The 15,535-nt window shown below is 63.2% G+C and overlaps 1 protein-coding gene across 8 annotated transcripts in view; it reads right to left on the bottom strand.

Annotated features, from left to right (window-relative positions):
• The window catches only part of LOC111154209 (nuclear factor of activated T-cells 1), a 96,244-nt gene extending 81,054 nt beyond the window's left edge, over positions 1-15,190 (bottom strand). Inside the window, exons 1-2 of one of the 8 annotated variants that reach the window (XM_022513659.1) lie at positions 14,836-15,190; positions 727-1,816 (exon numbers count right to left, since the gene is read on the bottom strand). In XM_022513659.1, the coding sequence (XP_022369367.1) occupies positions 727-1,816; positions 14,836-14,962 (1,217 nt within the window). In that variant the 5' untranslated portion in view covers positions 14,963-15,190. Of the gene's footprint in view, positions 1-726; positions 1,817-10,716; positions 11,019-14,835 lie in introns of those variants that run through there. The other 7 variants (XM_022513661.1, XM_022513660.1, XM_022513662.1 and 4 more) reach the window with 7 other exon arrangements.
• Between the last annotated feature and the right edge of the window lie 345 nt (positions 15,191-15,535).

Here is a 15,535-nt window from a genome sequence, read left to right on the forward strand (position 1 = left end):
TAAAAATCCCGGAGCAGAAAGCATTCTGCCAGGGGTCATTAGCGGCCCACCTGTCGGGAAAGCTGTTCGGTTAAAAATAAAAACGGCGGCCGAGTGAGTGGGCCCAGCGGAGGGGCGGCCACCTGCACACCGCCAGGAAGAAAGTCAACAACCCGGGTGGCTACGCTGGGAGCACCACTGAGCTCCTCGTCGCCAGACTGCCAGGGAGCAGGCGCCTGTCTCCTGGGACCCGGCACCGTGTCGTGCTGCTGGCCGCTCTGGGAGCCGCCGGGCCGAGGCCGCGTCTGCAAACTCCCCGCAGCAATCACGAGGGAGAGGGAAGCGGGTGCGGCAGAGGCCAACACACAAGCAGGAAAGCGTCATTTGGTTTTAGTAAAAGAAAAAACAACTCGAAACAGCGAGTGCCTGGCTGTGCCGGTCTCTGTTAGGGACAGGCCTGTCCCCACCGGAATTCTCCCGCTGCAGCCCGACCCCCCGCCCCGGGAACACGGCCTGAGGAGGACACGGGACCTTGAAGGAGGCTACTCTGTGAGGACGAGGCCTTCTGGGGGTCCTCGTGAGAAGGGGGCTTGGACGCAGACACAGGCGGGGGGGGGGGGGCCCGCGGGGAGGGACGGCGTCTGCACAGCTGGAGCAGGCAGCCCCGTGCCGGGAGGCCTGGGAGAAACCAGCCCCGAGCCTGCCCCTGGGCCCCCGCCCCAGCCCCGAGAAACCGGCCGCGCTCACCTGCCGTAGGCTGTCGGGGACCGAGGCCGGGCCCACTGGTACGGGTGCTGCGGCACCGACAGGTACTGGTCGCAGAAGGCACCCTTCCGGACGTGCTGGAAGGACGGGAACTCCTCGGGCAGGAACTCGGCCGTGGGCGGCGTGGTCCCCAGGTCCTCGCCGGCCGGCTCCACCTTGAGCGCCACCGAGGGACAGTGGTCCAGGGCGGTCTTGCGTGCCTTCACGGGGACGCCGTCCAGCTCCAGGCTGCCGTCGGTGCTGAGGGCGTTGATGGCGGCCACGATGGCCGAGCTGGTGTACTGGGTGCTGTTGCCCAGCCACGTGTCGTCGGTGACGCTGACCCGTGGCGAGCCGCGCGGGGATGGCGTGGGCGAGTGGTGCGGCGAGGTCAGCTGCTGGCCGTTGAGGCCGTACTTCCTCTTGTTGCAGGGCGATGAGGGCCGGGACGTGCGGGTCCCCAGCCAGCTCTCCTCAGTGACGCTTGTGCGGGGAGAGGTGGAGGGCGAGTGTCGGGGGGAGCCGAGCAAGCCGCAGACCCCCAGGCCACGGGGGAAGCCCTCCTCGGGGTCCGTGGTCTTGGGGGACACACAGGGCGACTGCCACGGGGATGTCTGTGGGGACGCGTAGGGGTACGAGAAGTTGGACTCGTAGGACGAGGCTTCGGAGTTGCAGCTGCGGGAGGACAGGCTGCTGGCCGGGCTCAGGCACGAGGGGTCCCGGTAGGCCTCCAGGTTGGGCAGATTCAGGGTGGCCGTGGAGGGGGGCCGCTTGGAGCCGGGAAGGACGTCGTCCACCTCCACGTCATGGAAAAACTGGTTGTTGCCGTGGTGCAGCCCCATGTACGAGGTGATCTCGATGCGGGGGCTCTCCAGGGCGGGGGCCCCGTTGGGTCTGGCGTGGCCGGAGGAGAGGAAGTAGCTCGAGGGCCCGCTGTCCACTGCGCCCCCATAGCCTGGGGGCTGACTGGCTGCGGTGGCCGGCACGCCCGGGGCCGAGGTCTGCAAGTCGTGGCCTGGAGCGGGCAGCGAGGGCTGAGCCGAGCTGGGAAGCAGAGTGGAGCGGACGCCGGGGGAGGCGTAACTATAGTGCTCTAGAAAGGGGACAGAAAAGAAGACGGCGTGAGGGGCCGGTCATCAGAAAACACGCCCACAGCGTGGTGAGCCCGTCAGCACCACACAGGCCCAGGCCTGGACCCCAGGACACAGCTGTGAGCTGCCACTCAGCTCGCACTGCTCCAAGGGCCCCCTCCTGGCCCACGAGGCCCAGACCGGTCCTCCCTTCGCTGCTCTCCAGCACAAGGGCACCCACGGCCCTTCCCACCACCCTCAGGCTTCTGCCAGCTTCCCTCGGTCCCAAGGGCCCTGCCTTTACAGAGCCGCCCCCTCCTTCCTTCCCTCTTCAGAAGCTGCCTTCCCCGGCCACCTTCCCAGGTTTCGGTCCCCAACCCAAAGCCCGCGGCGTCCTCCCAGCTCCTGTCTTCCTCAACACTCAGCGTCATCTCAGCCATCGTCCCCTTCACCAGAGAGCGTGAGTTCCATGAGGGCAGGAACCTCTGCCTGCCTTAGTCCTCTTTGCTTCCTGGCTGTCTCCAGAGCCTAAGACTGTGCCTGGCACAGAAAACATCCCCATATGTTAAACAGACGGATGGGTGGTGGCTGGGTGGGTTTTGGCTACAGGAACCTGAACATTTAAAGAGACTTAACAAGCTAATCACTGTCAAGGTGCCTTAACCAGTAGCCATAGAGACCCTCAGGGGTCAGGAAGGAATACAGATTTCCGGGTCTCTCCCATGTAAATTCTGACGGCAGTTCGTGGCCTAGAAACCCGTGTTTAAAATAAAAAAAGCAGAGGACATTGATGCACAGCTAGATTGAAGAATCATTATGTATTAATTATAACCTCAATACAGTATATTTTGAAAATCATTACTAGTGTAATTAGTAATTTTCAACAGGAAAACCATATTTCTGGATTTCCTATTTGAAAAGACATTTTACGACATCTTGTACCTCGTTACCGCGCACCTAGAGGGGAGCGTTCCAAGCCTCTAAATAATGGAAGCACCAAGGAAACCGGACACGGGCCTGGGTTAGCGCTCGGCCCTGGAGGCACGTGGTTCTGGGCAGGGCCCCCTTCCGCGGGGCTGTGGAACGGAGACCCACAAGGGACCAACCGCGGGACATCAAGGGTCTGAGAGAACTGGTCCAAACCGCAAAGTGTTGACGGACAGAAACAGTCCGGCCCCGAAGGGACGGGCGTGGACGTCCGCTGTTACTTCTTTCCAGGAGGGCCTGGCCACTCCCTGTGGCAACCAGGCTCTCACCGTCCCTGCTATCAAGAAGTTCTTGCTTCTGCTGCTCGGAAAGCCCCCAGGGAAACCTGTTTGCTATTCCCCAAATGGTCTTTCCTCCTCCAGGCCCCTCACAGGTGGCCTGGGGAGCGCACACAGGCCCACCCCCTTTCCAAGAAGGGCATCAGCATCCCAGATGCCAGAGTCCATGCCAAAATGCCCTGGGGGACAGAGCCCTGCCCAGGAAGAGGGAGCAGACCAGAAGCTTCCTGAGACAAAAGGGGTCCCGTCAGGACCACTGTGCCTGGACGAGACCACAAGCTCAAGCACCCAGCCGCTCAGCTGCCCACCTCCAGTCGCGGTCCCCCTCTGCTCCCACGGACCGCAGGGCAAGCAGGGTCCCTGACACGGGGCATGAGGGAAGGCCCGGGCCCTCGCTTCCCCAGCGTGGGAGGCGGCGCGCCGGGCCTCCCCTCACCCGCCCCGGGCCGCCTTCCTGAGAACCTGCCCCGTGTGTGCCGGTGCTCGGGGCACCCCCACCATACCACATGCTCGCGGACGGCCCCAACAGACACCGCCACCCGCAGTTTAAAACGACAATCCTTGCAAAAATCAAACAAGGAGGTAAAAACCCAGGAAAGGTGCTTCGCAGAGAACGTTCCTCAGGAAGAGGTGGCCTGGGGGCCGTAGGCATCACCTGGGCGCGTGGCCTTCCACACCGCACCTGACAGACTGCGGCCCAGTGGCCTGGCGGGGTGTCGTCCAGGAGGACCCAGAGGGACCTGGGCAGTGGGGGGCACAGGGGGCCAGCCCCGCAGAAGGCAGGCTGGTCCACGGATGGTCTGGCCGGCACACAGGACCCGCCGGGAGCGCAGGGGTGCGAACGCCAGGCAGCGCTCCCTCCTCCAGCGGCTCCTTTCCCACGTGAGCGCGTCCGGCAGGGCTTCGCCCGTACCATACACAACGTACTTCCACACCCACGCGCATCTCCGCGTGCTCCATTCGCGCACAGGCACACACGTGCGTCCAGGCCTGGCTCACACACACCCGCAGGCGTCCACAGTCTGAGCAGCGCAGGAGCCACAGGCCAAGCTGACAGCTGAGCTCACCGAGGGACCGACACCGACGGTGTTAGTAAAGCCAGTGTGAGTTCGTTTTACATACTTAGAGGGCAGGGTTTTAGGACGTAGGTGTCCACAAGTAACTTTACGATGTCCAACATGCACTTGAGCCCGAGTTACAGGGACTGTGTCCCCCTCCATCCCTGGCATCTGGCTCACGACTGGCACAGACTCCTGCCTTCTGGGCCACCGCATGTGCCGGGACACCTCGACCACGTGCCGGCACAGGCCGGACACACACCCCTTTGTGGCCGTCGCCAGCTCCCCGGCATCTGGGAGAGTGCAGGTCGCCTGACGTCCCACCCCAGCCCCTCCTGCTCTGTGTCTGCCCCGGACACACCATCGGCCGCCCTTCCTCTGGGCTGGGCGCACACTTTCTGGGCTCCACCCAGAGAGAACCATGGTGCAGCTCTGCTGTAGTCTCAGCTCCCCTTTGGCTGTCGGGGTGGATGACACACCATGACGGGGGGCGCCTGAAGAGCCCATAAGCACAAGGGGCTGTGCCTTCCTGGAGGTCTCTGAGCAGTAGCTGGGAGTGGCCAGCCGGCCTGCTCCCTGAGCACCTCTGACCTCCAGGTGCCACCATCCCAACCACAGGGAAAACCCTGCCAGACCCTCCCAAACGGAGGAGGCCCACCAGGCCCTGGCCCGCCCCCGGCTGGTGTGCACACGCTTCCTGTGGGCCCTGCATTCAAACGCTTGTCCCTGCGTGGGGGTGAGGACCTGGCACCCGGGAAAGAACGTGTTTCCCTGTTAGAGAGAAACCCGCAAGTACAGCGGACAGTGGAGAGTATTAGACGTCGTTTCCGTGACAACAAACGTGTGTCATGAAGCCACGCCCATGAGGAGTCTGTGAGGCCCCTGTGATGGGCTCCCGGGCCTCCCCAGCCCCCAGGACTCTCCCAGCTTGTCTGGGCCTCCAAGGAGGTTTAATGGACCAGGCCTCGCATTTCTTGCCCCAGTGAAAACAGTACTATGTGTGTCTGCAATTTATTTTGGAGACGGGCTCCTCGCTGGCCCAGCTGGAAGAGTGTGCGACTCCTGAACTCGGGATTGTGATTTTGAGCCCACGTCGGGAGTAAAGACTAGTTAAAAAATTAACTTAGAAGAGAAAGAGAAAGAGAGAGAGCGCACTAACCTTCGTTGGCAGGAAGGTAATCCCAAGATTTAAAAAACAAATCTACCATCAGCGGAGCAGGTCCGGGGGACTCCCCACCAGTCCATGGGACTCAGCCCCTGCTCCTGGGCGCCTGGAGCCCGAGGCTGGAACTGCACAGGGCACTGGATGGGGGGACTTGAGGTTGGAGAAACAGCAGAGTGAGGTGCTGGGCGGGGGGACTTGGGGTTCTGGAGAAACGGCAGAGTGAGGCGGGTCTGCCTGGCATGAGTGTGAGCCGTCTTCTCTTAGGGTCCGGAAGACAAGGGCTGTAGGACAGGAATGGCCCCCCCAACTCCCAGAATATCCTAAGAGAGCCTTCATGTCACCCAGTCTGTCAGTAGCCATAAGTCAATGAGAAAAGAAAAAACAAGAAGCTTTTATGTTTAAAAAGAGTCACCTAAAGCGTGACTTTTCCTTAATTAAACAAATTACAAAACGGAAAGCTTCAATGCCTGAGGTTCATTAGGAATGCTCAAAGGTTGGGGGACGCTGGGTAATAAAGGTCCCTCTTCTAGAACAAACACATAAGCGAGGGGGAGGTGCCAGCTCGGCCCCCCTGGGCCCCAGGTGCTGCCTTGGGCTGCAGGACGCTCTCTCCCTGCCTCTCCCTCCTCTCTCCCACCTGGTTTGCTCTCCTCACCGCCAAACCGTATTCAAATCCCAACTGATTCAGTCTTCAAGGACTACACTTACATGCAATGAAGATATTTCCAGCGACTTTCTTAACAATCCCAAGATATTCAGGCTGATTCAGGTCCCATCAAGACCCACTAAAGCTCCCATTAGGGTCACTTTCTGCCTAGTGTTCAGAACCTGGCTTGGGCCAAGGACCGTCCATGAAATGACGGCGCCGGTGAGCGCGGGAGAAACCAGCCCGGTCCAAACAAGCATCACGGAGAGCTTGTTCAAACGCTCTACAGTGCCAGCCGGAACTGAAGCGTGGCTCACCCTCTGAAGACAGGCCTGCCCCCGGCCTCCTGGTTCTCACATGTCCACCCTGCAGCCGCAAAGCCCTGGGCAAGGTTCTCTGGGGACATGAAGAGGGACACCAGGGTGGGCGGAGGACACATGCCACAGTCAGGCTGGCCCAGTGCTCAGCCGGTGCACGCCAGTTGTCAGAAGGATTTCGTCTCATTGTGAGAAAGGACTGACTTCAGAACCAATGCTGTCATTTCGCGTGTCCTTCCTACCGAAGGCAACAGCATCTGCGCCCGCACCTGCCCCCTACGGGCCAGGGCGACAGGCAGACGCAGTGGCCCAGGCTCCCCTCGTCTCCCACAGACCAGTACGCCCTGGCCCAGCATCTGCGGGGGTCGAACCCAGGACACGACGCTGGGCGGAGAAGCTGCAGGGCTGTGGAAACAAAGCGCCGCCGAACCGAAACCCACTCCTGCCCACCGCCTACCTCCGGGCGCTGTCCACACTGCACACCCGGGAGGCACTGGTCAGCGGCCCAGGTGGCCGTGGGGGACGCACAGGAACCCGGGGGTGTCACCAACCCGCCAGGAGAAGGAGCGCGCGGGCCAGGAGAACGGCTCCTCCGGGCAGCACACGCTCCTGCGCGTTCCAGAAGCAAGCCCACCTCGCTCTCTGTCGGGTCCTGAGTCCAGCCCGGTGCCCCCGAGGACCGCGCCTCGTGGGGTGTGCTGTAGCAGCCCCCGTGCTCCGCACACCTCGCGGCCCGCGGGGGCCCTGACGACGCCTGCACGAATCTTCCTACCCGGGCCTCCCTCCACCTTCTCACTCCCTGATTTTAAGAAACTAGAAAACATCCAAGTCCTTTACCAGCTACAATGTTCCTTTGCTAAAGATACAGAATGAAAATGTCGTACAAACAACCGTGGGGGGGAAACGTCTGCGACAAACTGTGAAGACCGCACGGCCCACAGGATGCGAGTGGGCAGCCGTCCCGCGCAGAGGGAGCCCCCCGAGACGCCTGCGTGGGCGCAGGGCCCACACCCTGCGAGCTCCCGGCACCGGAGACCCCGGGTGACCTCCCGTCACCCACATGCTGCAGAGCAGGGACTCAGGGACACGGGTCCCTCCAGGGACGTCCCCCTTCCGCGTGCGCTTGGGGGTCCGCCCGGGGTCCGCCCGGCGCCCGGCTGCAGACCTGCCTCCTCGGCCGTAGGGAATACTCCGGCTCCCGCCCAGAGGCCTGGGGACTTCCTCCCGAGTTGCCAGGGCGACAGCACCGGCAGCTTTGGGGCCAAAATAACTTAGACCAGGGGAGCCCGGGTGGGAAGCAGGGCCACACCCGCCTCCCAGCGCACAGCCGAGAGCGCTATTTCCTGAGACCGAAGGGACAGACCTCCTCGTCCCGTCCCGTCCCCCCCCTACCCCCCCCCCCCCCCCCCCGTGGAGAGGGACGCCCTCTGCCCAGCCAGCCTTCTGCCCGCGGGGGGCCGGGCCAGGACGCGAGGCAGCCCTGGGAGTGCAAACAATGCTCCGGCCGGGCCTGGGAGCGTTACTGTGAAAACTCTCCTTCCTCTCCGGGAATGGTCGCCATCCCGCCTGCCCAGCCAGGAAACTCCAGCCCTGAAGCACCAGCAAACACACGCCCCTGTGAGGTTGGCAGGAGTGACAGGAGTCCCCCCACCGACTCCCCGGGAGGGACTGTGACGTGACAGACGCCCGTGGCCGTGGACAGAGTGCCTGTCCCCGTGAGTGCTGGAACCCGTTAGGCCGTGCTGCCACCTTGCTTCACGGCCCGACTCCGTGCGAGTCACGCATTCCCTTATTTCTATCCAGGCTCATTCCAGAAATGACGGGACGCTGTTCCTATCATCCATTAAGGGCTGGGGAATGTAACGTAACAATTTAATACAGCAACGTGATAACTAACGTAATATTTAATAACAACAATATTATAATTAAAAAATAAAAACTTTACTAATAATTGCCAAACCCCGGAAGCACCCCACACGTCCCTCGGAAGGCGGGGGTCACGCACTGTGCTCCACCCAGACGACGGGGTGTCGCTCGGCACCGAGCAGAAATGAGTGCGAGCCACTGACACCTTGCACGCGTAGCGTAAGTGCAGGGACCGGTCTGACAAGGCGACGTCCTCTAGGACTCCAGCTCTAAGACGTTGTGGAGAAGACGGAGCCATGGAGTCAGTGGGGACCCGTGGTGGCCGGGAGCTGGAGGGGAAGGAGGGGGGCGCAGACCGAGCACGGACGGTCTCCAGGGCCGTGAGGCTCCTCCGTCTGCAGAGTTACGGGGCACACGTGTCCTCGGGCACTCGGGAAAGCCCACACGCACGCGTAGCGCCCAGTGAGCCCGAGTGTCCACCGTGGGCCGCGGGGGAGAACGACGTGTCTGTGGAGGTCCACAGGTGCCCCACTCTGGGCGGTGTTAAGTGTTGGGGCAGGGGGTCGGGGGGAGAGTGCTCTATGTTCCTCTCCATTCTGCTGTGAAGCTAAAAGTGCTCTGAGAAAATAATCTTATTAAAATGAAGGAAGAAAACACAAATATCTCTCACAAAAATATGTTAAAAAAATGAATGTTTTCTAGCAAGTTCTAACACATGACAAAGGGAAAGAGGCCTTTCTCTCTCTGCCTGGCCTCCTCTGCCCAGTCTCCAAGCCGCCGCAGACAGCCTGGTGAATGCCGGGCCCCAGACGCCCACACCCTGGAGGACTTCCTACAGGAGGTGCTCACTGGACTGTGCTCCCCAGGGAGCCTGGGGCTGAGGCACCGATTTTGCCAAGATGATTAAAAGCAGCCTCGAGAGTGTCACCGGCTCACGGTCAGTTACTGGCTCGGAGCAGACATTCTGGAAGGCACAAGGAGGCAGTGGGGCCTCCCTGGTTCTGCGAGGCCCCAGTCACAGAAGCCACAGAGAGCTTGTGCGCTGTACAAGGCAGCCTTCTCACACGGCAACAACCCTGAGGACGGGGGAATGGTCCCCAAAAGCCACAGGGTCCAGGATGGCAGAGGGAGACGCGTCTAGATGGCTGTCACAGCCTACGGAGGTCCCAAGCACGGCCCACACTTCACCTTGCCCCTCTCACGACAGACACCGGCTTCTGGCTAAGAGGAGGGGAGGAAGAGCTTCGGACGGCTCCTGGGGAGCAGCACGGGGGCCGGACCCGGGCAGGGCAGCGAGAAGGCCTCCAGGACCATCTCCCCACTTCCATCCCGACCGCTTCCGGACAACTGCCTGGGCTCCTGCCGCGCCCCGAGGCCTGGATACCCACAGCCGCTGAAGACCAAGTGGGGGTACGGGCAGCGAAGCCCGGGCAGCCTCTGCCTGGTCGGAACCTTTATTTTTTGTAAACGAACAGGACGTTACAGGTTTGAAAAGAAGGGTGGTGAGCGACATGGAAAACATTCTACAATCATCGGAGCCTCCCCGCCACGTGGGCAGGACAGAAAGGAGAGGCGGGGGGCCAGCGCCAGGGGCGCCCCCACCCGGACCCACCCTCGCAGGCACCCGAGGCTGCCCCCAGCTGGCTGGGGTTATGGCTCATAACCGTATTCAAGAGCACCCACTCCAAAGGCTGGAGGTTTCGTTGACTTGTTTAACTGAAACCTTTATTTCTGCAGAGAAAAGAAAATGAAAGAGACAAAGGCTCTGAGCCCCTGAAGGCTGGTTCTACTTGCGGCTTCTGGGAGGGGCCGGGGCGGGAGGGTGCTCAGGGACAGGTCTGGAGGGGCTCCATGGCCCCCTGCCCTCTGGCAATGGCTGCTCACCACCTGTCCCTCGACAGCGTCCAAGTCCAGGGCCTTGGACATTTGTGTCCTGTGGCGTCAGCAGCACACCAGCACCCTGGGGGAGACACCCCTCCAGCAGGACCACTGGACAGACCCCACACACTCGTGACCCACAGGCGGGGGGCCTGGCCTCTCTGGTGCCCGGAGTCCGCACTATGGGCTGCTGAGCAACACACCTGAGTGCTGGCCTTTCCCACCACCCACAACTCCCCTCTATTCCCCACCCCATTTAGTTCCCCAGTGCCCTGGGGGCAGGGCACCCCCCAAGCCAGCCACTCCTGACTTCAGTCTCTTTCCTGTACCCCCAGGCCCAGACCCCTGCATGCCCCCGGGGGTCTCTGAACTCTGCACCCCTGTACCTCAGGCCCCTGCATGCCAACCCCAGACCCCCCCATGCCCCTGCACCCCCAGATCCTGCACTGTGGAACCTCACCCCCACTGCTGCATCCCAGGTCAGAGCCTGCACCTCCACACCTGGCGCCACCCACCCCCTCCATTCTCCACCCTGGGGTCCTGCACCCCCAGGGTCTTGCCCACCCCACCCCTGCACCTCCATACTCCACCCCGGGGGGACCCTGCACCCCCCGGGGCCTGCACCCTTGGGGCATGCACCTCCGGCCCTGCGACCTCAAACACAGCACCGGGAGGGCCCCTCGCCCCTTGTCCGCGTCCCATGCCCTTCCCGGCCCACGAGGACCCACCTGGGGCGGCGGCGGTACCTTCGTCGCTCTGGTTAAACTCGAAAAGGAAATCGAAGTCGAACTCCTGGTCCTCCTCCAGCCCCGTCATGTTGGGACGGGCCAGGTCGGGGCTGAGGTCCGCACAGGGGCTTGGGGTCCAGGGTCTGGGGTCAAGATCTCGCCCGGTCAGGTCGGGGTCTGGGGTTCGGGGCTGGAGTCCTGGCCTAGTCAGGGACCAGCCCCGGGTCTGCGTGGACCCGGGTCGGAGTCCGGGTCGGCGCCTGGTCGCGGCCCTGGCCTCGGGCACCTGTGGTCGCGCCGCTCCGGGCTCGGCTGCGCCGGGCGCCGGCCCCGCGTCCCCGGGTAACGTGACTCCGGCCCGCGCCCCTCCCCCGCCCCCGCGCCCCTCCCCCGCCCCCCCGCTGTTTCCGGGTTGACATAAACAAGCCGCTTGCCGGCCGCCGGCTTCCGAGTTTTAAATAAACTCTCGAGGCAGTCCGGGCGCACGCGGCTCGCTCGTGTCCCCCGCCCCCCGCCCGCGCCCGGGGGTCCACGTGCGCCGCGGCCCGCGCCCGGCTCGGGAGGAGCGGGGCGAGAGCCCGCGGGTGGGACCCGGGTCCGCGCCCCGCACACCCCGCGGGCCCCAGGTGGCGCAAAGATCAAGACCGAGTCCCAAAGAAAGGGCGGGCCGCCCCCGAGCCACCGAATTTGTGCAAAGAGGACGACGACGAAGGAGAAAGCAAACTCTCCAACGGCCAGGCCTCTCGTGGAGTGAGGGGTTAGGGCGTCTCGGTTGCTGCCGGAGTCTACAACATGCACCTCCCGCCAGGGGCCAGTGCGCCATCCCCTGGACAGCCGCACTTGCTTTCTAAGCTGCTCTGCTACTTGGAACAAGCAGCCCCTCCCCCAGTGCCACTTCCCAGCCCCACAGCTAACCCTATGCCCTGAAAGTGCCAAGGAGGTGGGGGTTTCCCTCTCGGGGCTGGAGATGCTCCCCTTGGCGTGGGGGAGCTCTGCTGATGCCCTCACAGGCTGCCCACGGTCCCTGAACGGTGCCCCACAGCAGCCCTTTGAGCTCTGCTGCCTTCCCGCAACGCAGACGCCCAGCTGCCCCGAGGCCTCCTTGGAACACCAGTGGCTGAAGTCCCCTGACTCCTTAAACTACCGTCTGCCAGCCACTGCAGAGCTCTCCAAGGCTGAGTACACGGGGATCCAGACCCAAGGCTCAGTCCCAGCAGCCCAGCCACGGCAGGCACAAGCTAAAGGCCCGTGTGGGCACCGCCCCTGCCTGATGTGCCTTCTCCCAGCCGCGTGCGCTGACCGTCCCCAGTGTCTTGGTGCCATGGGCAACCAGCATCTGGTACAGCAGGGGAACTTCATAGGAGACTGAGAATCACCTGTGGAGGGGACGTCAAGTCGGGGAAAGGCTGGGTGGCACGGGTGTCCGTCCCTGCAGCCCCGCTGCTAACCAACGCACCCTCCTTTCTGCCCTGCAGGCCCTCTGGGGGGCTTTTTCCAGAAGCAAATAACCTGCAAATCACGTGCCCCCCTCATGTTTCTCTCCCGTGACCCTTTGCAATGGCTGCTTTTCTCCAGTGATAAACTATGGCTCACTTTGGCCTGATTTTGCTTCTAATAATAGTCCTCACTTTGAGACGTATGTTGGAGGGTTGTTGTGTTTTCGTTCACTTTTTCTGCTGACCTTCGGGCAAATGAGTCTGTTTCTGTTGAGAAGCAACACTTCATTTTCCCTTTCCAGTTGTTTTCCCCAAAGCCGCCTTCTAACACCCACCGAGAACGTCCATGGAAGCAACCACCCTTACGGTCGGCGTGGACGACAGCTTTTCGTTCCAGGTTCGAGAGAAAGGGGGTTCACGCTTCCGCACGCACAGGTGTCCACCCAGTTCCCACCTGGCCACGGGGACGGGGACTCAGCCCCACTCTGCCCAAAGCTGAGCGGCCCCCCCCCACCTAGTTTCGGATCCCCAACCAAAGTAGCCAGATGCGCAGGCCGGTTTTCTAAACGCTCCTCTTACCAGCAACACCCCCCCTTCCACCCGCCGCGCCGTGCCTTTCAACTGGTACGCGGTTTGGAGCTATTTGCCAATTCAGCAGACACTCCTGTCCCGATGGAAATGTTCAGCTTGGCGCTTCCTCTCCAGCTGCGCGTGCTCGCGGCGCACCGAGCTCCAGCCCTGGGTGTGATGGAGCCGAGCGCCCGGCCAGGGCCTCTCCTAATCTGGATTAGGAAACAAGACGGCGAAGTGAAGTGTGGGGAGAACAGAGCTGCTTTGTTCTCCCAGAGAGCCCGGGGGCGTTCTGTGTGGAGCAACCTCGGGGTGGGCGGGTAGGCGGCTACCGAGCGTTTCCCTGCATTCTCCACGCGGAAAAACAGGCGCGCGGCCTTCAGAAACAACAGGGCTTAACGAGGTTCAGCCCAGAGGCTCATTAGACCAGAGGGAAGTGCTGGGGCATCGAGCTGCTCCTCACAGGGGCCGCCTGTGCCTCCCTCCGGCCGCGGGGCGAGGACCCTCATGTCCTCAGGCACCCGCCGGAGCCCCGCACCTCTCATTCCCCCGGCCTGGGTCCGGGAAGGACTCCATTGCACTTTCTGGTTGCCTAACGCTATATCTTCTAGAAAACCCCCTGGATCGCCGAGTTTAGAGGCACCACCACCCTGGGGTGCTACCTGCCCAAAGGCCCCTTTCAAATGCACTTTCTGAAGCAGGAAACAGGAAGAATCACCAGCACCCCACAGACGGGGTTTCTTGTTGAAAAAAAAAAAAAAAAAAGAGAGGGCTGCGGGATGGACCACCGACGGCTCAGGTCAAGAAAACGAAACTCTGAAAGGCCTGCATTTAAAAAAAAAACATACGTGGGCAGACTTTGAGAAAGGTGTCCAAGAAGTTACGACCAAAACCTTAGCACATTTGTTAGAAATTGTTCTAATAGCAAGAGCTTGTCCCATAAATATTACCTGATGCTTACATTTAAATATTTCCTAACCTGGGATGAAATGGTGAGGAACACACCTCTTCCTTCGCGGGTACAGAAAATAACTGATCTCTTTTACTGAGGGTACCGCCTAGGGTGCCTCCCGGTTGGAGACCAGGACCTTCCTGGAGGAAAGCGCTTCTGGCCAGGCCGGGGCCTCTGGCTGGTGCCTGAAGGCGCTGCTTCTCAGAAGCACTTCTGCCATCTGAACTGAGTCCTCGCTACACCGAGGCAAGTCGGCCGCTTTCTGAAAATCGTCTACATGAAATGCTCCAGCACTGAAGAGGCATTTGGAAAGGTGTCTCCCAGTTTCCGGGACGCCCTTGCTATCCTGATCCCTAAGCAGGATGCCGGGGGCCCTTCTGGAGGCCCTTTCCAGACACCTGCGGGAGATCACCCGGGAGAAGCTCCATTCTGCGCCAGGGGCGTCGGGGTGAGCCCCCCCTCCACTCCCTCTCCCCAGTGGCTTCTGGACGGGCGCTTAGGCAGCTCCGTGACTATAAACCCGGAGGTCCCTTTTCGCACCGTCCAGAACCACTTCCCACGGTTGGAACTCCCGTGGGTGGGCTGCACAATGGCTTGAATGAGGGGCTGTGTCCGGATGTCCGGACGCACATCGGGTGCCCTTTAGTCCTGCGGGCGCAGCGCAGGGCAGGGGAGAGGCTCTGCCACCAGTGGTGCTCCGAAGGGGCGCGGACCCCCGCCTCACGTCCTGCGGCTGGTCCCCGAAGCCGCAGGGTGGCCTTGGCCCACTAGGGAAGCAACCGGCGGGGCTCCGTTCCCAGGGAAACCTCACTTCACGCAACGCGCTTCTTGTGGTCGTGGCGGCCCGAACCCGGCCCGGCCCGCCCGCGCCGGGGCTGAGCTTCTGCCGCGGACTCGCCGCGAGGCTGCGCTCAGCGCTGGGCGAGAGGAGACACCTATTGGCAAGACGGCGCGCGCGAAGCCAGGGCTGCTCCGGGGAAACACCAGGGGGACCGCTTCCCGGTCTGCGCCGCGCGCCCGCCGCTCGCGCCCCTCCCGGCAGCGGACCCCGGACGCGCCTGCTCGCCCCGCCCGGGCCGGGACCCCGCGGGGCGCGGGCGGCGGGCGCGGGGCTGGGGGCGCGGGGGGGGCCCGCGGCGGGGGGCGGCCGCGCCGGCTTACCTTCCTCCGCCGACTTCATGGTGCCGCCGGAGGGCGGCGCGGGCCCCAAAGTTTCTCCGCTCCCGCAGACTGCAGCCGGAGGGCCGAGTGGAAACTTGGAAGGGGCTGGGAAACTGGTACTTGGCATCCACGCGGCGGCGGCGGCGGCGGGGAGCGGGAGGAGCAGGAAGGGCGAGAGGGGGAGCGGGAGGAGCGGGCGCTCGGCGCCGCCGCCCCGGCCGGGTCTCCCGGGAAGGCAGACCTCTTCCCCCGCGGACGCTCGCCGGCCCGGCTCAGCGCCGCCCGCCCCGGAGAGATGTCATTGAGGGGCGTGTGCGCGCGTGGCGGGCCGGGCTGCGGCCCTGGAACCCGGGCTGGGTGGCGGGGTGGCGGGGTGGCGGGGGCTCGGAGGTGTGCTCCCGCGCCCGGGTGCCCGCGCCCGGCCGCCGGATCCGGCGCGGTGAGTGTGCCGGCGAGTTCGGAGTCCTCTAAGTCTCGCTCTGACGCAGGGCCGCGCTCTGCCTCCTGCCTTTTTAAAGCTGGAAAACACCTCCCCCGCCTCCCCGCCGGCCGGGCCGCTCCCGCGCCCCCTCCCTGCCGTGACATCACGCCCCCGCCCGAGCCGGCGCAGGGCCCGAGGACCAGTCGCCCAGCGCCTGCCCTCCCCGCGCCGGGCCGCTGTTCGCCCGGCCCGCGGGGCGCACGGGGGGCGGGCAGGGGC

The sequence above is a fragment of the Enhydra lutris genome, unplaced genomic scaffold (assembly GCF_002288905.1).
Source record: "Enhydra lutris kenyoni isolate GAN:26980312 unplaced genomic scaffold, ASM228890v2 scaffoldscaffold36, whole genome shotgun sequence".
In the NCBI taxonomy this organism is placed as follows: Eukaryota; Metazoa; Chordata; class Mammalia; order Carnivora; family Mustelidae; genus Enhydra; species Enhydra lutris.